This window comes from Podarcis raffonei, chromosome 14 (genome assembly GCF_027172205.1).
Source record: "Podarcis raffonei isolate rPodRaf1 chromosome 14, rPodRaf1.pri, whole genome shotgun sequence".
Taxonomy (NCBI): Eukaryota; Metazoa; Chordata; class Lepidosauria; order Squamata; family Lacertidae; genus Podarcis; species Podarcis raffonei.
Genome location: NC_070615.1, coordinates 14,896,504 through 14,919,417, shown reverse-complemented (window position 1 = coordinate 14,919,417; position 22,914 = coordinate 14,896,504). Strand labels below are relative to the sequence as shown.

Sequence of the window (22,914 nt, the reverse complement as noted above, 5' to 3'; positions counted from 1 at the left end):
CTGAATCTTAACTATTGATTGGAAAAGCTTTCCTCAACTTGGTTTCCTCCAGATAACTTGGAAAGCAATTCCAATCAGCCCCAATTAGCACAGCTGTCATAAAAGCCACTAATTCATAATAAAAAGATCAATTATCATCAAAACATAATCACATATTTGAAAATGAAGATTGCTAATTTAAATTTATTTCAACAACAGTTTTAGACAGTTTAACATTAATATACCCAAACAGCATAGGCAGAAAAAAATCATAATATAAAAATACATTATACTAAGTTAAAGGTGAAGGACCCCTGGACAGTTAGGTCCAGTCAAAGGCGACTATGGGGTTACGGCGCTCATCTCGCTTTCAGACTGAGGGAGCTGGCGTTTGTCCACAGACAGCTTTCCGGGTCATGTGGCTAGCAGGACTAAACCACTTCTGGTGCAACAGAACACTGTGGCAGAAGCCAGAGCGCATGGAAACACCGTTTACTTTCCTGCCACATTCCTACCTATTCATCTACTTGCACTGGTGTGCTTTCGAATTGCTAGGTTGGCAGGAGCTGGGACAGAGCAACAGGAGCTCACCCTGTCTCCGGGATTCGAACTGCCCAAGATGCTCAGTGGTTTAGACCACAGCACCACCCGTGTCCCTTACTATACTATACTATACTAGTAGTAACACCTCGAACGTAGACCAGTAGCAAATTGGCAACCATTGCAGATCTCTGAACAGAGGTGTTACTGTATGCTGACAAGGTCTCAGTCTTGTCAGGAATCATGTTGCAGCTTCTGGATCAAGCCCAAGGGAAGCCCCACATAGAGTGCATTGCAGTAGTCCAGTCTTGAAGGTTATTAAACTTGGAGCTGAAATGTATCAATATATTCCCACACACACACCAAACACCTAGGGCAGAGCACTCACCTGCATAGAGCTTCTGCATCAAAATATCTTGAATGCCTATGATCAATAATGATGATTTCATGGTGTTTCTCCAGAAAGCACTCAAGGGCAGATTCTGGCGTCCTGGCAATGTTACACCGAAATCCAGCTTTCTCACATGCCCAGCAGAATCCATTACTCTGGTTGTCTTCTTTGGCAAACACTAGAAGTACCTAGGCTCAAGGAAAAGAGAAGGGGAGTGAGCGTTTTTCATTTCACACACACAAACACATATATACAGTCATACCTTGGAAGTCGAATGGAATCCGTTCCGGAAGTCCGTTCGGCTTCCAAAACGTTTGAAAACCAAATTGCGGCTTCTGATTGGCTGCAGGAAGTTCCAGTAGCCAATAGGAAGCTGCGGAAGCCCCACTGGATGTTCGGCTTCCAAAAATAGTTTGCAATCTGGAACAGTCACTTCCAGGTTTGCGACTTTCGGGAGCCAAAACATTCCAGAACTAAGCTGTTTGACTTCCAAGGTACGACTGTATATCACATCACAGAGAAAGAGAGAGAGAGAGAGAGAAAGAGGAAAAGAGAGAGCGTAAGCAATTGGAGGATAAAAGATTCACAGGCTTAACTAACTCATTCACAGCTCCAGGATTTCATTGTAAAGTGAGCTACATTTCTTTCCCATCTTTCCTTCAATGAGCTCAAGGTGGCAGACATAGTTCTCCTCCCCATTTTATCTTCACAGCAACCCTGTGAGGTAGGTTGGGCTTAAAAGACAGTGACTGGCCAAGGCTTCGTGGCTCTGTGGGGATTTGAACCCTGGCCTTCCGGGTCTTAGTTTTTCCTCGTCTTTCCTTTTATATATCATTTTGTTTCGTTTTATATCTTGCCCTTCAGCGTAAGATCTCAGGGCAGTTCACAGAATAAAATACAGGAGGAAAACAAGTAAATAATTAAAAACAAAACAGCAAAACACTAACACACACACACACCCTCCCCACAGACACATTGCAAAGGCTGTAGAATATTAATCAGCCATAGACCTGGTTTTCGCCTGGTACTTAAAAATATATAATGAAGGCGCTTTGCGAACCTCCCTGGGAAGAGCATTCTACAAACAGGGAGCCACTACAGAGAAGGCCTGTTCTCCTGTTTCCGCCCTCCAGACCTCACGTGGAGGAGGCACACGAAGAAGGGCCTCAGATGATGAAAGCAGAGTCCAGGATGGTTTATATAGTCCAACTGAGCTGCAAAATTCAGAGAAATGCAAATTCCAAAGGATGGCAGTGTTTTGGTTTGTGGGCTTTTTCTGAAAGTGCAGATGGGGAAGGTTCACCTTTAAATGTTAACTGAGCCAACTTTCTCCTGCCTGCTCTCCACTTCCCCCCTTATAAGCCTTCGACATCTAGCAATTGTAATTAAATACGGTCCCTTGTAACACTTCGGTTTACCCTTCTGAGCAATTCCAGGCATTCCAATGGCACTTACCCTTTGGATTAGGTTCAGCGGAATGCCTTTCACTAAATCTCCCCATTTGTCTTTAATGCATAATTTTATAAGAGAGGGACTTCGAATTTATTTAAAGCCCGGCTTCCATTTATAGCTTCTGAGGGCAATTGGGGGAAAAACTCTTTGTTGAAAGAAAACCCCACCCAGAATCATGCTGCACTTTAAGCTATATTTAGTGAAGCAAATTTAGGACAAATCGGATGAAGGAAGAGCATTTTGGTACCCAACCAAATCCCTCCCACCAAGCAGAAACATGGAAGCCTGGGGAACGCTGCTCTGCAGCAGACTTTTGGCAAAGTTTCTGAATGAACATACACAGCTCAAGAGCAGGTACCGTAACTTGAGAGACTGCCTTATCCCTTTTCTTTGAGAGAGCTTCTCCTGAAAGTTTCAAAAATCTCAGAAGCTCACTCTGCAGTAACTCGGAGAAGGGGCTTTGCTATGGCTGCCCCTGTTTTGCAAAAAAGCATCCCTGTTGAAATATGACAGGCTCCCATGTCCGGCACTCACCAGAAACAATCCAAAACATTTTTGTTGTTTGTGTAACAACAACAGCTAGGATTCCCTACACACAAAAACGGAAGGAAGAAGACGTTCACACCAAAGAAGAATGGATAAGGTGATGGATTATGCAGAACTGGCAAAGTTAACAGTCAGAATAAGAGAATCTAGCAAGGACTGTTTTGTGGAAGAATGGAAGCCCTTTTCAAACTATTTAAGGAAATATTATAATAGAAATATTATATAGCAAGGAGGATTTGAATTATAAGCAACAGAAGGAATTAGAGAATGCAGTATTGATGTGTTGGTATAAAAAACAGAATGCCATGTGCAGCAGAGAGGGAGAAATTAAAATACCATGAAAATGGGGCAGGAAATTGAGAAAATACAAATCTGAATCGTATTGAAGTATATATGTTAAATTTTTGAGCAAGAGGCAAGCAAGCAATCGGGTTACAGTGGTGAAGGGTAGTGTGTGGGAAATTGGAGCCAAGGTCTCCTCAGTTTTAGTCTGGTGATCTAACCACTAGCTGCACTGACCACCTGGCCATAATAGCTCAACGTTAGGATAGTTTTCATTTTTACTGTTCCATGCATTGCTATTTGGCCTTGGTCTGTTTGTTGTCATTGTGCCCCACTATGAGCGCCCTTGGGCAGCATTTGCAGTTTATATACGTGGGAAATAAACAAGATTTTTGGTTGGCAAGTCTTACCTGAAGTTGATCTTGGTGGAGTCTCATAGGCCCAAACTGCACATCTGTTCCCACTGCCTAGAAACAAGAAGATGGGCATTTTAAACAATTCTATACTGCATGTGGGCAGAGAAGAAAAATTTCCATATTTTCCTGGCAGGAAGAGAGAGAGAGAGAGAGAGAGAGAGAGAGAGAGAGAGAGAGAGAGAGAGAGACCCCATTTCAGAGAAACAGTGTAGGCATTATATGTCAGACTGCATATGGGAATTCACCACCAGCGTAGAAATGACAAGGTGACAAATGAACTGATGGATCTCCAAGGCATTTTTATTTGCCATTTCTTGTGGAAAGCTCATGCAAACGTGCTCTGCACTCTCAGCAACAGCACTCCACTGTTTGGACGAGAGCTTTCTGAATAGTGACTTCTTTTTTTTATTAAAAAAAGTAAAGGATACACAACCACTTCCAAACAGAGTAAACAAAGGGTTTGATTTACAATTTGGATTTGCTCTTTGATGCTCTGGAGCAGGGCATTTTTTAGGAGGGAACACGCTGGAACTCAATTCAGGCACCTCTCAGGTGGGTGCCATTGCCGTTCTAGGAGAAAGCCACTTCCGCCTTAGGAGGAATGCGTTACTTCCGGGTTTTGCCGCTTGCACATGTGCAGACGCTCAAAATGACGTCACACGCAAGTGCGGAAGCGGCGAATCGCAACCTGCGCATGCGCAGACTCTGGTTGCATTCGCTTCAGGATGCGAATGGGGCTCTGGAACGGATCCCGTTCGCATCCAGAGGTACCACTGTAGTTCCAAAGAAAAAGAAAAACTATTCGCAAGAGCTCGGTTAAAGTCTTGGACCTTGGTAAACATTTTGCACCAAGATGGGATTCACGCTAAGAACAATTTGCTGCTAATAAAATCCCAGCTATAAATGGATTTGTGGGGAAGGAAGGGCTGACAGAATATACGCAAAATGGTTTCATCAGGTAATGAGAACCTTTGGTGGCTTATCACATGATGGGGTTCGCAGAAATAGCACAGTGTGATTTTTCCCCCCTGCTAAAAGGATTCTAATAAATCATTCCATTCTGTGAAGAAAAAAAAAGAGCCTGCTGGATCAGACCAGTGGCCCATCTAGTCCATTATCCTGTTCTCACAGTGGCCAACCAGATGACCGGGGAAAACCGGCAAGCCGTACTTGAGCACAAGAGCATTTTCCTCTCTTGTGGTTTCTAGCAACTGGTATTCAGGAGCGTTACTGCCTCTGACCATATAGGCAGAACATAGCTATGAGGGTTTAGCAGCCCCTGATCATCCACGAATCCATCAAATTCTCTTTTTAAAGTCAGCCAAGTTGGTGACTATAGCTGCCTCCTGCGGGAGTTCCATAGTTTAACTGCCCTTTCTTTTATCTGCCCTGAATCTTCCAATGTTTCAACTTCGTTGGATGTCCACAAGTTCTAAGAGAGGGAGAAAAAACCCCACCATTTTTCCAATCCATGCCACGCATAATTTTGTTTTACTTTCACACATGATTTTATAAACTTCTTTCGTATCATGTCAATTCTTGCCTTTTCTCTAAACTAAAAAGTCGCAACCACTGCAACCAGAGGACTGCTCTGTGTAAGAAAGGCAACATGGGGTGGATCTGCCCATCAGGGGGGAACAGACGACCCTATAAATAAGTCAAAAATTAAATTGTTATAACGAAAGGGGGGTAAACCCGCTATGGAAAATCACATTGAATTTTCTTTTACTCTTCAGCGCCATCTGGTGTTGCGTGTTTATAACACATTCAAAATGTTGCTTTTTGACTAAGGTAGCTGAGTCTATGGTCACCCTGAGGGAGCACAATCTACCTCAGGCAGCAAACTGGCCTAGGCTAAGAATATTTGCCTTTTAGCTCTGTTTGAAAACGAAACTGTAGAAAAGTATTTTGGCCTGGCTGTTAACAGATGTCTTTACGCGCACACACACACACACACACACACACACACACATAATGAACAGATTCTGATGACTATGAAAGTGGCATTTTTACAGTGTTATTCTTCACAGTAAAACCACACTTTATGATCAGATTTAATCCTCAGCCATCCAGAATTTCTTCCAGTGAGTAATTTTAAAGAGCTAGCAGCCTACCCCACACGCCACATAAAGGCCTTTGAAAATTACATGGTTTCTCCATGGCTCTATTGCTTCGAAGCTCAGTCCTTAAGACTCCTCAGATGCCCTTTAATTTATTACTTTGGATATCACCCATTTAATTTTAAATTTAAACCAAAGCTCCAAAAGAGAAAGGGGAGTGGTGAGATGGGTAGGGAAGTCAGCAAAAGTCATGAGGAAGGAAAAAGGAGAAAAGCATTCACGGGGCTGTGCGCACTTCGTATTTAAAATAAAAATCTGCACAAAGGTGACCTCAATTCTGTGGCAAAAGAAAAAAAACATGGATTCTGTTCCTTGTCGAAATTGAGGAAACTAAGCTATTTCTTCTGTTTGGGTGTAATTTACTCTCTTTCACGTGTAAAGCACAAAGTGGTTTGAAGGATGGTCAGGGCTAAGGACAGCGGAGAAATTAGATTCAATTAGCACTGAAAGAAAATTCACAATTTCCAAAACAATATGAGAACCCAAAATTGGTTTGCACTTCTTTCACATTTACAATGCGATTCTCTAGCCAAGTAACATTTATGAGAATACATATGCAGGATTTCCATGGGTTTTTTCCCCCAATGAAAGATGTGGAGTGTCGAGAATTGACTTTAAGAGTGGAAAAATGAGTGAAACCGATACTGACACGTTCACTCATTCCTAGTCAGGGTCAACCCTGCAGCATGATGCAGCCTATAGTTGTTGGTTTTTTTAAGGTGCTGGAAACTGTAGATTTGTGAGAGTAATAATAATAATAATAATTTATTATTTATACCCCGCCCATCTGGCTGAGTTTCCCCAGCCACTCTGGGCGGCTCCCAATCAGTGTTAAAAACAGTACAGCGTTACATATTAAAAACTTCCCTGAACAGGGCTGCCAGAGAGGGTGAACTATAGTTCCCAAGATCCTTTGGGGGAAGCCATGTGTTTTAAATGTAATTTAAATGTATGGTGTATGGACAGTGAGAGCCTACTTAAGTGCCATAGTTGACAGATGTGTCATATATGTTGCCAACTGGACAATATAGCAGTGAACTGTAAGAGAAACACAAAGATCTAAAGAGAGACTATGACAGTCATACCTTGGAAGTCGAAAGGAATCCGTTCCGGAACTCTGTTCAACTTCCAAAACGTTCAGAAACCAAAGCCCGGCTTCCGATTGGCTGCAGGAAGCTCCTGCAGCCAATCGGAAGCCGCGGAGGCCCCGCTGGATTTTCGGGTTCCAAAAGAACGTTTGAAAACCAGAACACTCACTTCCGGGTTTCGATCGTTCAGCAGTCAATTTGTTCAGGAGCCAGGGCGTTTGAGATCCAAGGTACAACTGTATTTGTGGCATGGCATCCATTTTGCTTCTATTTATTAAGATTTGTCATAGCCAATGGCTAGCACAATAAAGTTATTTGGATTGAACTTAACTCTTTAAGGAATTTCCTCTCAGTACTCTGACAAACCTACATTTTAAATCGCAGCAATTGTCACCAGTTATGCTCAAAAAGTTATGCTTAAAAAGCTGGCTTCCAAACCCCTTCCTCCTCTACTCACACAACTATTGCTGAATTCACAGCAAGGCTTTGCAGTACAACAACAACCCCCAAAGCAGTTTTTGTTCAGACGACAACAAAACTCTCCATTTCTTTTATTCCTGCAGAAAGATGAGTTTGATGCTGATCTAAAGGTTGTGAAATAAATGTTTTATTACCCCTGCCTAACACAATGCGGGTGGCGCTGTGGGTAAAAGCCTCAGCGCCTAGGGCTTGCCGATCGAAAGGTCGGCGGTTCGAATCCCCGCGGCGGGGTGGGCTCCTGTTGTTCGGTCCCAGCGCCTGCCAACCTAGCAGTTCGAAAGCACTCTCGGGTGCAAGTAGATAAATAGGGACCGCTTACTAGCGGGAAGGTAAACGGCGTTTCCGTGTGCGGCTCTGGCTCACCAGAGCAGCGATGTCATGCTGGCCACGAGACCCGGAAGTGTCTCCGGACAGCGCTGGCCCCCGGCCTCTTGAGTGAGATGGGCGCACAACCCTAGAGTCTGTCAAGACTGGCCCGTACGGGCAGGGGTACCTTTACCTTTTTAACACAAAGGGGGGGCTGAGTTAGCCAATTACTTCCTGTGAAAGAGACCGGGAAACAGGAGACACGACTTGACCTAAATGATGTTAACTATGTGATGCTTTAAAACAAAAACAAAAAAACTAGCACAACTTGTGTTACCAAATTGGCAAAGTCAGCCAATTCAGCATAAGGATACTATACTCTTTGGATGCAACATCGTTTCTGACCAGTGAAATTTTCTGAAATCTTTGTTGCTCTACAATATCTACAGTAGAACCTCCCCAAAATGCTTATGTATCCGAGTTTATATTTGGTCTGTCTGACATTTGAATTCAACAGTGACTGGTTTTGCAGGCTTGCTCTGGTTTTGCCTTGTTGCTAATTCTTTTCTAAGTTGCCAAGCTGAGCTGGCCTGGTCAATGGGTGCGCTTAGCCTGTTGCCTTGAGTCATCTTCAGACTGCCAGTATTATGTGGTAGGGCTGCAATTGCATACCGGAAATTTTGGTTTGTGCAATCAAAGCGGATTAAAGCATTCTGGTGCTACAAATCTACTTTTATTTTTATTTTTAAAAACATGGTATGTTTGTCTTTTGGGTTTTTTTTAACTTAGGGAAAATGATGTGTAAACACACTAAACAGTGTGACACAACGCCTCATGGCAATACATGTAACCGTCCACCACACAAACAAATCAGATGAAATCAGGATGAATGTTCCTTGTTATATAACCTCCTCACAGGCAGATCAGAATGAATGGTCCATAAAGTCTGTGTATGCACCATACCAGGCGCCAGCAAACTTTTTCAGCAGGGGGCCGTTCCACTGTCTCTCAGACCTTGTGGGGGGCCGGACTGTATTTTGAAGGGAAAAAATGAACGAATTCCCATGCCCCACAAATAACCCAGAGATGCATTTTAAATAAAAGGACACATTCTACTCATGTCAAAACACGCTGATTCCCGGACCGGCCGTGGGCCGGATTGAGAAGGTGATCCGGGCCCCGGGGCCTTAGTTTGCCTACCCATGCACCATACATTTGAAGCACATGGATTCCTGTATAGAATCCTGGTAACTGTAGTTTACCCCTCACACAGAGCTACAATTCCCAGCACCCTGAACAAAATACAGTTCCTAGGCTTCCTTGGGGGAAGCTAGAAAGGTGCATTAAATGTATGGTGTGTATGCAAAGACTGGACATGGTCTAATTTCTGCATAAGCTTTGTGCAAGCAAATAAGGATGAATGGTCAATAAATCTGGAGGAGCCCTAGGACGCTCCTTGGCAGCTCAGGCACCCAAGAGGAGCAACACAAGAAGATACAGAGTTCTGCCACCCATAGAAGGGATCCCCCACCCCATGCCAGCTCTAGTTCCTAGAGAAGAGGTGACTTTGAGTTTCCAAAACTCAACAGTGCACCTTCCGACTTGTCCATGTTGCCAGTGGCCATTTTGAAATCCTCAGAATCACCCTACGTGGCACATTGTAGGGAATTCAAAATGGTGCCTCAGCAAACTGGTTTGGGGAAGAGGGCAGTGAGCTGTCGTCAGCGTCGTCCCATCTCCCCCCCAGTTTTCAAAATTTGCCCCATGCAATGAGTGGAGTTTTCTTTTGCTCCTTACTTTAAAAGGGAACTTACTTTGGGGAACTTTTAGCCAGCCCTAAACTGAGGAATACCTTCTATGTCTGAAGGTCCAGGTTTGATTCTTGGAATCTTCACCTAAAGGATTTCTGGTCTGGGAGGAGACTTTTCCAGAATTGCTAGCACATCAACCCTTTTGGTCTGTTCCCACTTCCTTACCATGTCACGTATTTTCCCCACAACAATGTTGACTTTTCCATCCTTCATGCACCCCCCCCCCAATACTTATTAAGGATCCTGTGAGCAAGCTTGTTGAAGGCTTTTCTTTTATTCTGTGGAAAGAGAAACCATTAGCTGAATTTTTCCTCCTCCAGGAGCTTGCGCTCTGAGTGACACGGAATGACTCATGGCACAGAGGAGAAACCTGAAGTACTTTTGTGGGTTATGCCAGGTCAGTGTCTAGTTTGTTTGCCCTTTGATTCCGATCAGTCACACTCCTTTGGCCCTGTCTATTTTAGGATTCTTTCCAATGTGTGTGTGTTTTTAAACTTAGCAAATAACATATCTCCTGGTATTTGAAACTGTTGGAGGAGATATGGAATTCTGCAAATGTGATATATAAGCATGGATACGTTACAGAGAATACCTAGTGGAGTCCGCTGTTAAACAAATATAGACCCAAGCCGCCTCCTCCAGCTCAGCAACCATCACACCAAATGGTGTGACAATATCTTTTGAGGTGTCCCAGTCAGTAAACTCTGGAATGATTCAGTCTGCCATCTTGACTGAGGGGAAGTTTAGATTTTTTTGGAGCAGGGGGGAGAAAAAATTACAGAAGTTGACTTTTGATGGGACCCCCATGTATATTCATGTGCCCCAGTGGGCAGTGCTGGAGAACAACAAAGCTGCTGGGTTGGGACACCACCATTTACATTTCCCATAATGCCCCAAGACAGAGTCGCTCCAAGACACTGTGGGAGATTAAAAAGCCAGCCACTGCTCTCCTCCTTTCTTATGGTTCTTTATCTTTAAACCATCTTTAAACCAGGTAACCTTTCAAAGAGAGAACTGTCCTCTTACAGCCCTTCATAGAATAGAAAGAATGGGGGATCAATGTCCCTCAAGATGTTGTTGGACTTCCGCTCCCAGCCACCCAAGCCAATATGGCCAAGCGGTCAGGGATGATGGGTGTTGAAGTTCGGCAACATCAGGCTCGCCATCCCTGAGACAGAGGGCTGTCTTCTGTTAAGAGGAACATATGAGACCATACTACCTGGAGAAGCCATGGACCTTCTGCCTGCCTGCAATATATTTGCTCTACCACTGAACTACGAAGGAATGCCTAAAAGATACTGAAATCTGGGTTGTTATTTTTGTCATCGCAAGCATTTAACGGAACCATCACCAAGCTCACAGGATAATCCTTGAGAGTATCTTATTTCATTACGGGTTTGTGTGTGTGTTTTTTTACAGCCATACACAAAGCATCAGTCAAAGTAATACACTGTTTCTGGCTTGTTTTCAAATACTACTGCTGCTATACACTGAGCACTTTGCAGTTCCTGATCTGGCTTCTCACCTCATTTACAACAGCGGGTAAACCACAGCAGCGCAATTAACACTGATGGGTTTACAGCTATCTGTTGATATAGAGTAGTGTAAAGAAGAGTACAAACCAGCTCCTTGCTCATACTCCTGCGGCAATTTGGAGCCAAGGGTAATCAGAAGTTGGAACAGCCAAGGAACAAAGAGTCCCTAAGATGTTTTGACTTTTACTCTCCAGATTAAAAAGGGACAAAGGTAAGAGCTCTCGAATAAATCATACTGAAAGCTGTTGGTTATTTGTTAAAGACGGGTCTCTGAAAATCCAGCTCAGATTAACAGATCAATCCTAACTATAGAAAGCTGGTGCAATGTAGGCTGGCATAATTCATACCAATCGAAATTACACCGATCCCAAACTCCATTTAGGAGCCAGTGTGGTATAGTGGTTAGGAGCGGTAGACTCGTAATCTGATGAACCGGGTTCATGTCTCCGCTCCTCCACCTGCAGCTGCTGGGTGACCTTGGGCCAGTCACACTTCTCTGAAGTCTCTCAGCCCCACTCACCTCACAGAGTGTTTGTTGTGGGGGAGGAAGGGAAAGGAGAATGTTAGCCGCTTTGAGACTCCTTTGGGTAGTGATATCAAATCCAAACTCTTCTTCTTCTCGTGTGGCAGGTGAGTGTGGGCCCACACTTTAAGGATTGGGCCCGAGGTCACGTGCCCAAGATGAACAGGGTTTGCTTATAGGTGTCTCTCCTTGCCCCATCCCAACCTTTTTGGTGACTTATGCCAGCTTAAATTACAGTGGTACCCCGCAAGACGAACGCCTCGGAAGACGAAAAACTCGCTAGACGAAGGAGTTTTTCGTTTTCTTAGCCGCTTCGCAAGACGCATTTCCTTATGGGCTTGCTTCGCAAAACGAAGCTTGCCCCGCAAGCTCCGGGGATAGCGGGGAAGCGCAGCGCGTCTTCCCCGCTGTCCCCGGACCTCTTTTGAAGCAAGGGGCAGCGGGGAGAAGATCGCTTCTCCCCGTTGCCAGCCCTACAATCTCCGGGGACAGAGGGGAAGGACCCCTTTTGAACCAAGGGGCGGCAACGGGGAGAAGCGATTCTCTCCGCTGCCCCTTCCCTTGCTTTAAAACAGGTCTGGGGACAGAGGGGAAGGCGCGCGGCGCTTCCCCTCTGTCCCTGGACGGTCTCCATAGGAACGCATTGATTGATTTTCAATGCATTCCTATGGGAAACCGTGCTTCGCAAGACGAAAAACTCGCAAGAAGAAAAAACTTGCGGAACGAATTAATTTCGTCTTGCGAGGCACCACTGTACACAAATTTAAATTCTGCTGGCTGAGCCCAGAGTAAACCAGCAGTGTTCCACATGAGCCAGGGTGCAGGATCAGAGTGCTGGTCCTCACAGAACCACAACTCTTAGAGAGTTTTAACAATCAATCCTTCTCCCCAAGAAGCTCCAAGAATTGTAGCTCCATGAGAGGAATTGGGGTCTCATAGCAACCCGAAGAAGAAGAAGAAGAAGAAGAAGAAGAAGAAGAAGAAGAAGAAGAAGAGTAGTAGTAGTAGTAGTAGTAGTTTGGACTTGATATCCCACCTTTCACTCCCCTTAAGGAGTCTCAAAGCGGCTAAGAGTCTCAGCACCCTTAATCTACAGTTTCCAGCAGGGAACTGTCCTGCCCATGAGGCGGACTATGGCAGACGCTTCGGGCAGTGAAATATCAAGCGGTGGCACTCCCACCACCAGAGAAGTGAGAAGTGGTGACTTCTGATGAGATCCTTTGTGGCAAGATTGCACCCCATAAGATCTCCCCAGAACCTGGAACTCACAGCTGCATGACCCAGGTAAGCAAAGCTTCTTTTAAGGTGGTGGCAGCAGCACATTCCAGTTTCACCTCAGGTAGTGAAGCAAGACAGGCTGCCCCGGTTCCCAGGAATGTTTGGGGGAAGCCATGACTGTTTAAAGTGGTATCATAGTACTTTAAATGTACAGTTGCACCTTGAAAGCCAAACGCCTTGCGAGTCAAACGTTTTGGCTCCCGAATGCTGCAAACCTGGAAGTGAGTGTTCCGGTTTGTGAACGTTTTTTCCGGAAGCCAAACATTCGACGTGGCTTCTGCGACTTACGATTAGCTGCAGGAGCTGCCTGCAGCCAATCAGAAGCCGCACCTTGGTTTCCAAATGTTTTGGAAGTCAAACAGGCATGGAATGGATTCTGTTCAACTTCCAAGGTACCACTGTACAGTCGTACCTCTGCTTACGTATCCCTCCGGTTACGTAAACTTCGGGATACGTAAGCAGCAAACCCAGAAGTACTGGTATATTTCCGGGTTTTTACCACCTGCGCATGTGCAGAAGTGGTTCCTCCAGTTGCGGAAACCTCAGGATCCGACCAGAGCTCCTGAGTGGATCCTGTCCGCAACCGGAGGTACCACTGTACTGTGAAAACGAGGCTTTCTTAGGCTAAATACACACCATAAGTTTACAGCAATATTATACCACTTGAACAGTCATGGGTTTCCTCAGATAATCGGCAAACCGTAGCTTGTTATGGGTGCTGTTCGGAGATCCCCATTGCCCCCGCTACAGAGGTACAATACCCAGAGTTCCCTGGGAAGAAGACTGATGGTTACGTAACTTTGCAAATTGTTAACTCTGCAAAGGGAATACCTGCAATGCTCAGCACCCTTAAACTACACTTCCCAGGGTTCTTTGGGGGGGGGGGAGCCATGGCTGAAGAACAGCGCTTTCAATGTGGCCCTGCCACTACGTCAACAGGTTCTTTCTGACTACTAAGCTCTTTTCAGGAAAACTTCCAGCACCACCGGTTCCTTTATAATGTAGTTATGCAAATGGTTCTTGCATCACCCAATCCATTTCTGCAACAAGCAGGAAGGGGTGGGGTGGGAGAGAGTGAGCAAAACAGGAGACCTGGCACACAAACGGACGCACTGCAGCAGGCCAAGAGTTGCCAGCGAGCCAGACAAATACGTGTAGTCTTTGTTCTATATTAGAAAGCTGTCCTTGTCTCGAAGGCAGGCAGAGACTCTCATGTCCAAATGTGCCTGCACACACACACACAGGGCCAGGATTTCAAGGCCTGCTGCATCATTGCAACACTTTCAGAAGTCAGCAGTGGTGACGCAGGCGGATAATCATGTGTGACAGTCACCAGGCAGCATGTAGAAGGGAGAATTTGGATTATAATATTCTTGCCTGTATTGTGAAGTGAGAGCAAAAAGGAGACAGCAATTTGGCTGGGGTGGTCTCACCTTCACAATACACACTGAAAGAACTACGATATCGTTTTAAATAGTCACAGCTTCCCCCTAAAGAACCCAGGAGTTTGCTAACGGTGCTTAGAGTTATGAGAGGAGCCGTATTCCTCTTAAAAGTAAAGGTAAAGGTACCCCTGACCATTAGGTCCAGTCGCGGACGACTCTGGGGTTGCACGCTCATCTCGCTCTATAGGCCAAGGGAGCTGGCGTTTGCCCGCAAACAGCTTCCGGGTCATGTGGCCAGCACGACTTAAGCCGCTTCTGGCGAACCAGAGCAACGCATGGAAACGCCGTTTACCTTCCCACCGGAGCCGTACCTATTTATCCACTTGCACTCTGACGTGCTTTCAAACTGCTAGGTGGGCAGGAGCAGGGACCGAGCAATGGGAGCTCACCCTGTCGTGGGGATTCGAACTGCCGACCTTCTGATCGGCAAGACCAAGACTCTTACACAGCTACAATTCCTCGAGTGGTTTAAAGGTCAGTCTCTTTTCCCTGGGAACTCGGGGAACAGGAATCTCCTAACAAGTCTCAGCACCCTTAACAGTTAGCCAGATTCTTTGGTGGAAGGTTAAAGTGGTATCAAAGTGCTTTAAATGTCTGGTGTTGATGTGGCCTTAATCTTCCAGGAGATCTGGAATCTCCCCCAGCTCTGCAAGGTTGAATGAAAAAGCACACTGCCTTTAAAGCACACCCAAAGCACATTCTTTCCCTCAAAGAATTCTGGGCGCGGTAGTTTATCCCTCAGAGAATTCGAATTCCCAGCAGCCCTTAACAAGCTACAGGGCGCAGAATTCTTTGAGGAAAACCATGTGCTTTAAAGGCATAGTATCTATGCAGCACAACTATGATTCTAGATTATAAAGACATAAAGAAGGTGATTCTATCAGTCTTCCTCCTTTGACAGCGATATGCTCTTTCTGAAAGCCAAAAAAATATTATCTGGAATAATAGAATTTTAAACAGCCACAAACACTGTTTTTTGTGTTCTCAGAAACTTGCTCTTTTAAAATTCAATTTATGCATTATTTTAATTCATTGCTGAAGGAACAATTGCTCTCGCACACCTGTTATTTGACAGGTTTACCCTGAGGCTATGGTAGAGCAGAGTTGATCATCTTAAACCAACTTACCAGGGCTGCAGGTTTTAATTGATTTACATTTGACAAGTTACTTAAATAACACTGTAATTGACTAATCTGTTATTGTTCACCTGCTGTACTGTACTCTACAGTCGTACCTTGGAAGTCGAACAGAATCCGTTACAGAAGTCCATTCGACTTCCAAAACATTTGAAAACCAAATCGCGGCTTCTGATTGGCTGAAGGAAACTCCTGCAGCCAATCAGAAGCCGCAGACGCCCCGTCGGACATTAGGGTTCCAAAAGAACGTTTGCAAACCAAAACAACCACTTCTGGGTTTGCAGCATTCGGGAGACAAAACGTCTGAGTTCTTGGGCGTTCAGGATCCAAGGTACTACTATACAATGTTTTACAATTGTTTTTTTAAAGTTATCGTTTTTAAAGTGTACACTTTTGTGGGTAAAACTGTCCTGGAATAATATATGATGAAGTGTGGTTTAGAAATTGAATAAATAAATAGGCAGAGTCCATTTCAGTTAGTGAGGCCAGATTTGAATCAGCTAATCCGAATGTTAAGGGCACATTGGTTCATTTTTTAAAAACCTCTTTTGGTTCTTGTGTTTTATTACCCTAGGGAAAGACGGCAAAAAGATTAAAGGCCCAATTTTAACAAATTATGGCAAGGTTGGTTGGTTGGTTTATTAAATTGTAAATGATCTCAAGAAGAGAGCTAATGTCTCTTTAAAAGCAAAATAAACAGAAATATATCCATAGCCTATTTGCTGCCATCCTTATGAAGAAGCTGCATCACAGAAGGAGCAGCATCTATGGCAACTGAGCTCTCGGAAGATCTGCTTCCTCCTGGGAGTTCTCGTTTTGAGTAAACAAACTATGAGCAAGGAAAACATGTCATACAACAACCCCGCTGGCAGCAATCGTGCTTAATAAATAAACTCTGCTAAAGACCAAGAGTCCTCTAATGCGCTCCACTCCATGCTAAAGGTCCTTTTCCATCAGGGATGAGAAACCTGTGGTCTTCCCAAGATGTTGTGGGGTTGCACCGCCCATCATCCCTAACCGCTAGCCACGCTTAGCTGGGGCTGATGGTCTCCAGCAACATTGGAGAGCCACGCATTTCTCTACGCCTTAAACTTGGATCATGTGGAAATGTTTCCACGTGATGCCACACTTCAGCAGTGCGTTCTGCAGGGTCAGTGAATATGTCCCCCGTCCTCGTCCGAGGGGATGGCTGCTTCTTAGCATCAGTTCCCACCGGCAACATGCGTCACTGGAATGGAAACTTCCCTATATATACATGAGGATATGTTTACCAGCGCCACGTGCTCATGCTAGTGAGATGTGATCACATGAAGGCCACACTGCAAGTAAAATGTATGAGAAAGGTCAGACTCCTATTTAAAACTTCATGTGGGCTTAATGCAGTCCCCCCTCACTTGGTGACTTCCAGATGTTACCACTCCAATCGGTCCTCACCAGAAGGTCATTCGTTGGGTCACAGATAATGGGGGTTGTGATCCCCAAAATACCTGGTTGGGTACCAGGTACCGAAGGCCTGATTTTTAAAATTTGAGGGTGCACAATTAAAAAAACACTACATGACTTTAAATAGCTGTGGCTTCCCAGAAATACCGTATCTTTCGCTCTATAAGATGCACCAGACCACAAGACACACCTAGTTTTTGGAGGCGGAAAACAAGAAAAAATATATTCTGAATCTCAGAAGCCAGAACATCAAGAGGGATCGCTACGCAGTGAAAGCAGCAATCCCTCTTCTGTTCTGGCTTCTGGGATAGCTGCGCAGCCTGCATTCGCTCCATAAGACGCACACACATTTCCCCTTACTTTTTAGGAGGGAAAAGGTGTGTCTTATAGAGCAAAAACTACGGTAATTATGGGAACTGCAGTTTGTTAAGAGTGCTGAGAGTTGCTAGGAGGTCCCATTCCCCTCCCAGAACTAGGGTTCCCAGAGTGGTTGAACAGCCAGTCCCTTTTCACAAGGATGTCTGCAAATTGTAACTCTGGGGGAGGGGGGGGAGAGAAAAAGGTAAAAGGTAACGGAACCCTGGACGGTTAAGTCCAGTCAAAGGCGACTATGGGGTTGCTCATCTGGCTTTCAAGCTGAGGCAGCCGGCGTTTGTTCACAGATAGCTTGACTAAACTGCTTCTGGCGCAACAAAACACTGTGATGGAAGCCAGAGCACAAGGAAACACCATTTACCTTCCCGCCACAGTGGTACCTATTTATCTACTTGCACTGGCGTGCTTTCAAACTGCTAGGTTAGCAGCAGATGGGACAGAGCAATGGGAGCTCACCCCATTGCGGAGATTCGAACCACCAACCTTCTGATCGGCAAGCCCAAGAGGCTCAGTGATTTAGACCACAGCGCCACCCGCATCCCTGGGAGGGGAACAGTGGTCTCCTAGCAACTCTCAGGACCTGTAATAAAGTATAGCTCCCAGAATCCTTTGGGGGAAGCCATGGCTGTTTAAAGTAGTAAAGGTAAAGGGACCCCTGACCATTAGGGTCCAGTCGTGGCCGACTCTGGGGTTGTGGCGCTCATCTCGCTTATTGGCCGAGGGTGCCAGCGTACAGCTTCCGGGTCATGTGGCCAGCATGACTAAGCCGCTTCTGGCGAACCAGAGCAGTGCACGGAAACGCCGTTTACCTTCCCGCCGGAGCGGTACCTATTTATCTACTTGCACTTTGACGTGCTTTCAAACTGCTAGGTTAGCAGCAGATGGGACAGAGCAATGGGAGCTCACCCCATTGCGGAGATTCGAACCACCAACCTTCTGATCGGCAAGTCCTAGGCTCAGTGGTTTAACTCACAGCGCCACCCGTGTCCCTGTTTAAAGCAGTACCGTAGTGCTTTAAATTTATGGTCTGAATGTGGCTAGAGTCCATTTGCTGTTATACTCTCCCAGTCTTGTCTACTCTGGCTGGTGCCCACTAGAAATGGAAGATGGCAGGGAGACCGACAGTAGGTGGAGCCAGAGCCAATGATAGGCAGCGTCAGAGCCAATGACCGATGGAGCCAACTCACTTCCGTCCTCTCACATCCTCCTCCCTGCTGAGTTGCACAAGGAGCAAAGGAGGACAAAAGCTGGCTGGCAGTTCTAGCCCAGAACATGTTGCAAGAAAGAATGTAGACAGGTGGTAGCTGGCTGAGGGCAGGCTGAAGTCAGAGGGACATAGTCCTGTCTGCTCGAATAGACCAGCATCCACTGGCTGGCAGGAAGTGGCTGTCCGGTGTCTTAAGCAGAGAAGGGTTTTTCTCCAGATTCTTTTAACTGGAGATGCTAGCGATTGATGCCAGGCGCCTTCTACATGCAAGTACTGTGGTACCTCAGGTTAAGTATTTAATTCGTTCCGGAGGTCTGTACTTAACCTGAAACTGTTCTTAACCTGAAGCACCACTTTAGCTAATGGGGCCTCCTGCTGCTGCCACGCAGCCAGAGCACGATTTCTGTTCTCATCCTGAAGCAAAGTTCTTAACCTGAAGTACTATTTCTGGGTTAGTGGAGTCTTTAACCTGAAGCGTATGTAACCTGAGGTACCACTGTATTTCCTGTGCTGCAGAGCCATGGTTCCCCCTCTCTACCAGGCATCTGAGGAGGAAAACCACAAGCTTCCGACACATTCAACCCAGTACGCCAACCAAACAAGAGGTTGTTTCCTCCCTCAAACTACTATCTGATCCTCACGGAGCATAATCAGTATGGCAGAAGAACCGTTTCCTTGTAGGAACTCATTCTGGTCTGTATCCAGGGAACAGCCGAATCGCAAGATGAGGGATGGAGCTGGACCCCAGAGGCTCACTGCGCAGTTGGCTCATCTCTGAGGAAGCTCCCCTCAGGGAAGAAGAGAAGCCTGAAAACAAGAGAGTTGTTCCATCTCCCTGATACGATCAACACAAACACACTTTTTTTTTTAAAAAAAGAAATATATCACTGCCAGAATACCTTAAAGCACAACCCAACAGTCTGATTTTATTTATTTATTTGTGCATTCTGACAACGCATATATTGCTGAATTGCAATCATCTCTAAGTGGCGTGCAAGAAGCTCAATACAACGCAAATAAAACTCAGTTAAAATAATAAAATCAGAATTCATCTACAGTGCCCGCTGGAATAAAGCAATTCTTCAGTAAGCACCTAAGGTGACCTCAACTGGAAGGGAATTTCACAAAATTGGGCCTACAATACGGGCCTACAATACACGGCTCCTGTTGGATATCAGCCACGTATCTGAGCCATGGGAGACCACTAACAGCAACTTTCTCCAGTATTTCAGTGACTAAAGGTAAAGGTACCCCTGCCCGTACGGGCCAGTCGTGACCGACTCTAGGGTTGCGCGCTCATCTCGCTCAAGAGGCCGGGAGCTGGCGCCGTCCGAAGACACTTCCGGGTCACGTGGCCAGTGTGACGAAGCTGCAACTGGCGAGTCAGCACCAGTGCCGCACACGGAAACGCCGTTTACCTTCCCGCTATAAAGCGGTACCTATTTATCTACTTGCACTTTGACGTGCTTTCGAACTGCTAGGTGGGCAGGAGCTGGGACCAAACGACGGGAGCTCACCCCGCTGCAGGGATTCGAACCGCCAACCTTACGGTCAGCAAGTCCTAGGCACTGAGGTTTTACCCACAGCGCCACCCGCGTCCCTAGGCAGGGATATAAAGGATCAGGTGGATTTTAAGGGCCTTCTTACCCAACTGACAGCCTTCATCCTACACAAACAGCAGTGTAACAGCTACAGTAAGTAGGTGAACTTCGAAGCAAGTTCAAATCTTAACCAATTGGAGTTGTACTCTTAATGCATCTGCAAGGCACCAGGTCATGGGCAGCATGGTGTAAATGCTAAGCAAAAAATAGCAAATTCAGGTGGTTGAGTGCCTGTCAGTTCAGAAGGAAAATGGGAACAACCAACGTTAAAAATAATGTTCACATACTCGGGGACTTCCCCAGTACATACATATTTCGGAGATAAAATTAATTGCCTCCCTACAACTGCCAAGCCCAGCCTTGTGATTAGTACCTACACAAAGGCAGTATTATTAGGAACTTCACAAAAATGCTAGAATTAACTCAGCTGCCATTTCATTGGAGAAGCAATTCAGACATCCATAGAAGAGCCATAGGACTTTAACGAGAAGTGAATGGGCTTGCTACCCAGGGAAGAAGTCCTATTTTCTCCAGCATGCTTTCTGATCAAACACAGTCCTCCTATCACTTTGACAGATGGGATATCACACACCTCTTTTTAGTATTAAGAGATACTTGGTATGGGGGGGAAGGGAATTGAATAAGTTTCCTTTTAAAGGCAAACGTACCTAATTTAAACTTTCCAAAACAAAATGCAAAACAAAAGCTGTCCTTTGAAACGTGCACTTCTCCAAATTTTGCAGTGCAGTTCTCCAGCCAAGTACAAAAATGCAAGTACTAGGGTAAAAAAAAAACGAGTTTAAATGCATATAATAGTGGAAATAACACAGAGCCTAGGGCTTGCCAATCAGAAGGTTGGCAGTTCGAATCCCTGTGACAGAGTGAGCTCCCGTTGCTCAGTCCCTGCTCCTGCCAACCTAGTAGTTCGAAAGCACGTCAAAGTGCAAGTAGATAAATAGGTACCGCTGCGGCGGGAAAGTAAACGGTGTTTCCATGCGCTGCTCTGGTTCGCCAAAAGCGGCGTAGTCATGCTGGCCACATGACCTGGAAGCTGTACGCCGGCTCCCTCGGCCAATAAAGCGAGATGACTGCCGCAACCCCAGAGTCAGCCACGACTGGACCTAACGGTCAGGGGTCCCTTTACCTTTACCTTAAAAAATAAACAAAACTATTTTTACTGTACATTGCCCTGAGATGATTGTGTAGTAGAACAAGACGAATTATTGGTAAGGCTGATAACATTATGCACTGTTTTCGGGGGCAAATCACTTCGTAAAAATGTATAGAGAATATCCAGAGAAACTCACTGAGGAATTTTCACAAGGATTTAAGAGAACCTGAGAGAAATAAAAATTGACACGTATGCCCATCCCTGGAGAGGACGGCATAGGATGTTACCATAACTACCCCAGAATTCTGTTTTCTTTTTTTAATCAATCACCTGCAAAATGTCTATTGTTCTGTTTCATTGGTCTGTACAACTTGCTCACCCAAGAGAAATGTTCTTCCCACATTCACAACGATGTGATTAGCTGTTCTGCTCTGCTCATTCTGTCCTCTGTTTCAGAGACCAAACAAACTGTGGATCACTTGAGCACTTTCGTTTCTTTTCCCAGGCTTTCATTGCTACAACAATAATAAAAATAATATATTTTGGCTAAGTATTCAAATAAGCCGCTTGTATGGTCTACATCTGTTCTGGAAGAGCAGATGTGTCCGGCGGGGATCAAAGGTTTGAGATTAAGCCATTCTCTGCACCAAACTTCCATGTATACGGCATCTCTCTCTCAGCATTTTACTTACGATCAAATCTTGGCTTAATAAGCCAAGACAGGAACAAGCCTTTTGCTCATACATGGACCCCACAGTTTATTCCTTTTTTTTGGTGACCCAGCAAAGAATTCAGTTAAGTATTGATCAAACCAGGAAACCATGGTTAGTAGCTTCAGAGTAAGTCAGAATATTAAAACTTCAAAGCATGATTTAAGATGATGGAATGTTCTGTAAAAGTAAAGGTAAAGGGACCCCTGACCATTAGGTCCAGTCGTGACCGACTCTGGGGTTGCGGCGCTCATCTCCCTTTATTGGCCGAGGGAGCCAGCATACAGCTCCCGGGTCATGTGGCCAGCATGACTAAGCCACTTCTGACGAACCAGAGCAGTGCACGGAAACGCTGTTTACCTTCCCGCCGGAGCAGAACCTATTTATCTACTTGCACTTTGATGTGCTTTCGAACTGCTAGGTGGGCAGGAGCAGGGACCGAGCAACGGGAGCTCACCCCGTCGCGGGGATTTGAACCCTCGACCTTCTGATCGGCAAGTCCTAGGCTTTGTGGTTTAACCCACAGCACCACCCATGTCCCTTGGAATGTTCTGAAGCAACTACAGTTTCCTGATTGAGCCAAAATGGGAAGCTATAGTTGATGGAAGGTTACCTGATTTCTTCATCAGCACATGCAAAAAGACTACGTACATGGGCAAAATCAGCATGGCCGCTATGGAAGAGTTCAGGATGACATGATGTATGTATCTCAATATTGATATACTACATGGATAAGGCAGAAAAGTTGCATAGCAGGGATGGGGAAACTGTAACCCTCCAGATGTATTTGAATTTATTTATACTTTCAAATTTTAAATATTACAATCTACTAATATAGAATATGAAACAAAATCTAAAAAGTGAAAAAGGAGAATGAGAAAAATTGAGAAATGAGACTCTCCATAATGATAGTGTGTCAAATTAATAAGCTATTTTATCTATGTAACTCTGAATTGAACGAAAAAGGCTCCTCTTTCACATTAACGTTGGTTTGCTAGTTATATTTAATGGTGTGACAGATGTATGTCCGTTTTACCACCATAACATTCCCTTAAGTTTTCCTCAGCCATTCTGTAATTGTTGAGGGATGTGTACTTTTCCATTGCTGAACTTTTGCTGTTGTCAGGAGTTGCTAACCT

General features: G+C 45.2%; 1 protein-coding gene across 6 annotated transcripts in view; it reads right to left on the bottom strand.

Moving 5' to 3' along the window:
- PDE8A (phosphodiesterase 8A) overlaps positions 1–22,914 on the bottom strand; it is a 167,501-nt gene that overhangs the window by 35,272 nt on the left and 109,315 nt on the right. For 4 of the 6 annotated variants that reach the window (XM_053365110.1, XM_053365109.1, XM_053365112.1 and 1 more), the window contains 2 exons: positions 3,601–3,657; positions 908–1,098 (listed from right to left, as the gene is read on the bottom strand). In XM_053365110.1, the coding sequence (XP_053221085.1) occupies positions 908–1,098; positions 3,601–3,657 (248 nt within the window). Of the gene's footprint in view, positions 1–907; positions 1,099–3,600; positions 3,658–15,399; positions 15,419–22,914 lie in introns of those variants that run through there. The other 2 variants (XM_053365111.1, XM_053365113.1) reach the window with 2 other exon arrangements.